The following is a 6,481-nucleotide window of genomic DNA, read 5'->3' as shown; positions in this document are numbered from 1 at the left end:
CGCCGGGTGAGAAGTCCGTCTGGGCTGAGAGATAATCGGCAGAGTGAGACGTCGCTGTTTTGCCACGATCTCTGAAATGAAGGAGCAAAACGTTTGAATGTCAACTATTACAAATCTAGAATATGTTCTCTGATGAGACCTTAAAAGAACCTTCTGTCTCCCTCAGATCCTCCTCCTCCACCTCCTCCTCCTCCTCCACCACCACCGTCGTCACAAAGGTCGTCCAGGGGACCATCTGATGAAGAGCCTCGGCTGTAGCGCTGATCTGCTTCACAGAATAAAACTCTTCTGAAACTGAAAGTTCATTTCTCTGTTAGCCTAGCATGTTAGCATTCCCCTGCTCCTCCGAGATGTAACGCTTCATCATTATTACATATCCATCAACACGCATTAAACACGGCTCAGCTCCTCCAGGAGAACACAGGGTGTAGTGCCTTTCTTTGGCCACGAGGTGGCGCCCCACCCTTCAAATAGAAGGGTGAGGGTATGGTGGAGAAGTTCTCGAGCTCCGCCCACAACGTCACTACATTTTGGGTGAAACTAACCAATGAACACTCAGGAAATCACGAAGGACCTCCCCCTTCAAAACAAAAGCTCAACATGAGCAGGACAGCAACTCATTAAACCCCGAGATACCAGAACCACCACTTCAGACCACAAGGGGGCCAGAACCAACACTACCACTTTAGACCACAGGGGGGTCAGAACCAACACTACCACTTTAGACCACAGGGGGGTCAGAACCAACACTACCACTTTAGACCACAGGGGGCAGAACCAACACTACCACTTTAGACCACAGGGGGCACCAGAACCAACACTACCACTTTAGTCCACAGGGGGCAGCAGAACCAACACTACCACTTTAGTCCACAGGGGGCACCAGAACCAACACTACCACTTTAGTCCACAGGGGGCAGCAGAACCAACACTACCACTTTAGTCCACAGGGGGCACCAGAACCAACACTACCACTGGAGTCCACAGGGGGCAGCAGAACCAACACTACCACTTTAGTCCACAGGGGGCACCAGAACCAACACTACCACTTTAGTCCACAGGGGGCACCAGAACCAACACTACCACTTTAGTCCACAGGGGGCACCAGAACCAACACTACCACTTTAGTCCACAGGGGGCACCAGAACCAACACTCCCACTTTAGTCCACAGGGGGCAGAACCAACACTACCACTTTAGTCCACAGGGGGCAGAACCAACACTACCACTTTAGTCCACAGGGGCAGCAGAACCAACACTCCCACTTTAGTCCACAGGGGGCAGAACCAACACTACCACTTTAGTCCACAGGGGGCAGAACCAACACTACCACTTTAGTCCACAGGGGCAGCAGAACCAACACTACCACTTTAGTCCACAGGGGGCAGCAGAACCAACACTACCACTTTAGTCCACAGGGGGCAGCAGAACCAACACTCCCACTTTAGTCCACAGGGGGCAGAACCAACACTACCACTTTAGTCCACAGGGGGCAGCAGAACCAACACTACCACTTTAGACCACAGGGGGCACCAGAACCAACACTACCACTTTAGTCCACAGGGGGCACCAGAACCAACACTACCACTTTAGTCCACAGGGGGCAGAACCAACACTACCACTTTAGACCACAGGGGGCACCAGAACCAACACTACCACTTTAGTCCACAGGGGGCATCAGAACCAACACTACCACTTTAGTCCACAGGGGGCACCAGAACCAACACTACCACTTTAGTCCACAGGGGGCATCAGAACCAACACCACCACTTTAGTCCACAGGGGGCAGCAGAACCAACACTACCACTTTAGACCACAGGGGGCAGCAGAACCAACACTACCACTTTAGACCACAGGGGGCACCAGAACCAACACTACCACTTTAGACCACAGGGGGCAGCAGAACCAACACTACCACTTTAGTCCACAGGGGGCGCCAGAACCAACACTACCACTTTAGTCCACAGGGGGCAGAACCAACACTACCACTTTAGTCCACAGGGGGCAGAACCAACACTACCACTTTAGACCACAGGGGGCAGCAGAACCAACACTACCACTTTAGACCACAGGGGGCACCAGAACCAACACTACCACTTTAGACCACAGGGGGCACCAGAACCAACACTACCACTTTAGACCACAGGGGGCAGCAGAACCAGCACCACATGGACCTAACAGGTGACTCAGGACCAAACATAATCCGGCGGCTCGATTCCCGTGAAGAAAAGAGGGCGGAGCCGACGTCTCATTAGTTTCTTTAATAATTATGTTCCAGTACAAGATGCTGCATCATGGTCGTTTCTTTTCCAACATGTTATTAGATTTCATTAGGAATGCCTTAATCAATAAAGATTTGTACACAGTGTGCGATCCGGACCGGGGAGGGGGGGGGGGGGCTCCTGAGGGGTTTTGGTCCTTTGGAGCCGAAGATGCTGAAAACTTTGAACTGGAATGATTTTTATTCAGATACAAAAAAAGCAGGAATGTGGCGTCATCACGGAGTCCTCACCGATCAGGAGCTCCTCCAGTCAGAGCAGCTCCCTCAGCAGGACGTCTAAAGTACGTGAACCTGAAGAACATCAGAGGACTGACGAAGAGCTCTCAGGAGACCTTCGTCACGGACGCCGGTGCACTCGCCCCGTAGGCACGAGCACGGCCTCCGTCTGCTGTCTCTAGGGGTCACCTCGGGGTCACCTCGGGGTCACCTCGGGGTCACGGCTGGCTCCCCGAGTCTCTAGTCCTCTTCTGCAATGCGAGTGTAAAGCACCGGAGTATAAAACATGGCATCAGGGTCCTGGAGCTGCTGGTCTGGGTTCAGTAAGAACAGTTTGTGCTTAAGTACTTCAGAATAAGTACTGGGCCTTTGGGACCGGTTTACACACACACACACACACACACACACACACACACACACACACACACACACACACACACACACACACACACACACACACACACACACACACACACACACACACACACACACACACACACACACACACACACACACACACACACACACAATGCAAAAGAGCACAACAGGTATGAAAATGTAAGAAAAAAGGAAAAGAGCTTTATATATATATATATATATATATATATGATTTATAAAAAAAGAGGAATAATACTTTGTTTATCCGAGAACTTTAAAGGGGAGGAGTTCCTTTCAGCTGCTGTCGCTGCTAGCGCCGCTAGCACCGCAAGGGCTGCTAGCGGCGCTCGCGGCGCCGGGCTCGCGCTTGTGGATCTGCTCGTGAGCTTTGAGGTGCCCCGACTGGCTGAACGTCTTGCCGCAGCCGGCGCAGGCGAAGGGCCGCTCCCCCGTGTGGATCTGCTGGTGCGCCTTCAGGTGGCCCAGGCGGCCGAAGCTCTTGCCGCACTGCGTGCAGCCGAACGGCCGCTCGCCGGAGTGGATCTTCTCGTGGGTCTTGAGCACGCCGGAGTTGCCGAAGGTCTTGCCGCACTGCGAGCAGCCGAAGGGCTTCTGGCCCGTGTGGATCTGCACGTGGTTGCGGTAGCCCGCCTCCTTGCTGAAGCTCTTGCCGCAGTGCTGGCAGCAGAAGGGCCGCTCCCCCGTGTGGCTCAGCTGGTGCGCCTTCAGCTCCTTGGCCTGGCCGAAGCTCTTGCCGCAGGCCGGGCAGGCGAAGGGCCGCTCGCCGGTGTGCAGCCGCTGGTGCGAGCGCAGGTCGTCGGCCTTGGTGAAGCCCTTGGGGCAGTGGGCGCAGACGTAGGGCTTCTGGCCCGTGTGGATCAGCCGGTGGCGCTTGAGGTTGCCGGCCTGGCCGAAGCTCTTGCCGCACTGCGAGCAGCTGTAGGGCCGCTCGCCGGTGTGGATGCGCTGGTGCGTCTTCAGGTTCCCCAGCGTGCTGAAGTTCTTGGCGCACTGCGCGCAGGAGAAGGGCTTCTCGCCCTGCGCGCCGCGGGGCTTCCTCGCAGCCGGGTTCTGGGCTTTGCTCGGCGGACCGGAACCGCCTCCCGCCGCCTCCTTACCGTCCCCGCCGGACGCCGCACCGTACGGCGCCGCCCCCGGGCACTCGGGGTCCGGCTTGCCGTCCGTCAGCAGCGCGTCGGGCCGCAGCTTGTTGAGCTCGGTGCGCAGCTCCGCCATGTGGATGGACTCCAGCCCGTTGGACTCGGGGTACTCGCACCTCAGGGAGCTCAGCTCGGCGGTGTAGTAACACTGGACGTCCACATGGTGGCCCGACTTGATGTAGCCCAGGGTGTCCGTCACCTGCAGCACAGAGCAGGAACACACTTAGGACAACAACACCTAGGACGACAACACCTAGGACGACAACAACACCTAGGACGACAACACCTAGGACGACAACACCTAGGACGACAACACCTAGGACAACAACACCTAGGACGACAACACCTAGGACAACACCTAAGATGACAACAACACCTAGGACGACAACACCTAGGACGACAACACCTAGGACGACACCTAGGACGACAACATCTAGGACAACACCTAGGACGACAACATCTAGGACAACACCTAGGACAACACCTAGGACGACAACAACACCTAGGACGACAACACCTAGGACGACAACACCTAGGACAACACCTAGGACAACAACAACACCTAGGACGACAACACCTAGGACGACAACACCTAGGACGACAACACCTAGGACGACAACAACACCTAGGACGACAACACCTAGGACGACAACATCTAGGACGACAACACCTAGGACAACACCTAGGACGACAACAACACCTAGGACGACAACACCTAGGACGACAACACCTAGGACGACAACACCTAGGACGACAACAACACCTAGGACGACAACACCTAGGACGACAACACCTAGGACGACAACATCTAGGACGACAACATCTAGGAGGACAACACCACCTAGGACAACACCAACACCTAGGACGACAACAACACCTAGGAGGACAACACCTAGGACGACAACACCTAGGACAACAACACCTAGGAGGACAACACCTAGGACAACAACACCTAGGACAACACCAACACCTAGGACGACAACAACACCTAGGACAACAACACCTAGGACGACAACAACACCTAGGACGACAACAACACCTAGGACAACAACACCTAGGACGACAACACCTAGGACGACAACAACACCTAGGACGACAACAACACCTAGGACAACAACACCTAGGACGACAACAACACCTAGGACGACAACACCTAGGACGACAACAACACCCAGGACGACAACACCTAGGACAACACCTAGGACGACAACACCTAGGACGACAACAACACCTAGGACGACAACACCTAGGACAACAACACCTAGGACGACAACACCTAGGACGACAACATCTAGGACAACACCTAGGACGACAACAACACCTAGGACGACAACAACACCTAGGACGACAACACCTAGGACGACAACATCTAGGACAACACCTAGGACGACAACAACACCTAGGACGACAACACCTAGGACAACACCTAGGACAACAACAACACCTAGGACGACAACACCTAGGACGACAACACCTAGGACGACAACACCTAGGACGACAACACCTAGGACGACAACATCTAGGACAACACCTAGGACAACAACAACACCTAGGACGACAACACCTAGGACGACAACACCTAGGACGACAACATCTAGGACAACACCTAGGACGACAACATCTAGGACAACACCTAGGACGACAACATCTAGGACAACACCTAGGACGACAACAACACCTAGGACGACAACAACACCTAGGACGACAACACCTAGGACGACAACATCTAGGACGACAACATCTAGGACAACACCTAGGACAACAACATCTAGGACAACACCTAGGATGACAACACCTAGGACAACACCTAGGATGACAACACCTAGGACGACAACAGCTAGGACGACAACAACACCTAGGACGACAACACCTAGGACAACACCTAGGATGACAACACCTAGGACGACAACAGCTAGGACGACAACAACACCTAGGACGACAACACCTAGGACAACAACACCTAGGACGACAACACCTAGGATGACAACATCTAGGACAACACCTAGGACGACAACAACACCTAGGACGACAACACCTAGGACAACAACACCTAGGACGACAACACCTAGGACGACAACATCTAGGACAACACCTAGGACAACAACAACACCTAGGACAACAACACCTAGGACAACACCTAGGACGACAACACCTAGGACGACAACACCTAGGACGACAACAACACCTAGGACGACAACAACACTTAGGACGACAACACCTAGGACAACAACACCTAGGACGACAACAACACCTAGGACGACAACATCTAGGACGACACCTAGGACAACAACAACACCTAGGAGGACAATAACACCTAGGACGACAACAACACCTAGGACGACAACACCTCGGACAACACCTAGGACGACAACAACACCTAGGACGACAACACCTAGGACAACACCTAGGACGACAACAACACCTAGGAGGACAAAATGGTTTGAAGA

At 53.8% G+C, this 6,481-nt stretch overlaps 1 protein-coding gene across 2 annotated transcripts in view; it reads right to left on the bottom strand.

The window, feature by feature from the left end:
• Positions 1 to 24: 24 nt before the first annotated feature.
• The window catches only part of si:dkeyp-113d7.1 (uncharacterized protein LOC407709 homolog), a 37,306-nt gene continuing 30,849 nt past the window's right edge, over positions 25 to 6,481 (bottom strand). The window contains exons 3-4 of one of the 2 annotated variants that reach the window (XM_056406306.1): positions 3,131 to 4,233; positions 25 to 71 (exon numbers count right to left, since the gene is read on the bottom strand). In XM_056406306.1, the coding sequence (XP_056262281.1) occupies positions 3,169 to 4,233 (1,065 nt within the window). In that variant the 3' untranslated portion in view covers positions 25 to 71; positions 3,131 to 3,168. Of the gene's footprint in view, positions 72 to 2,245; positions 4,234 to 6,481 lie in introns of those variants that run through there. The other variant, XM_056406305.1, reaches the window with a different exon arrangement.

Source organism: Pseudoliparis swirei, chromosome 23, assembly GCF_029220125.1.
Source record: "Pseudoliparis swirei isolate HS2019 ecotype Mariana Trench chromosome 23, NWPU_hadal_v1, whole genome shotgun sequence".
NCBI classification, from domain to species: Eukaryota; Metazoa; Chordata; class Actinopteri; order Perciformes; family Liparidae; genus Pseudoliparis; species Pseudoliparis swirei.
The sequence above is the reverse complement of the archived record's forward strand: the minus strand, read 5'-3'. Positions and strand labels throughout refer to the sequence as shown.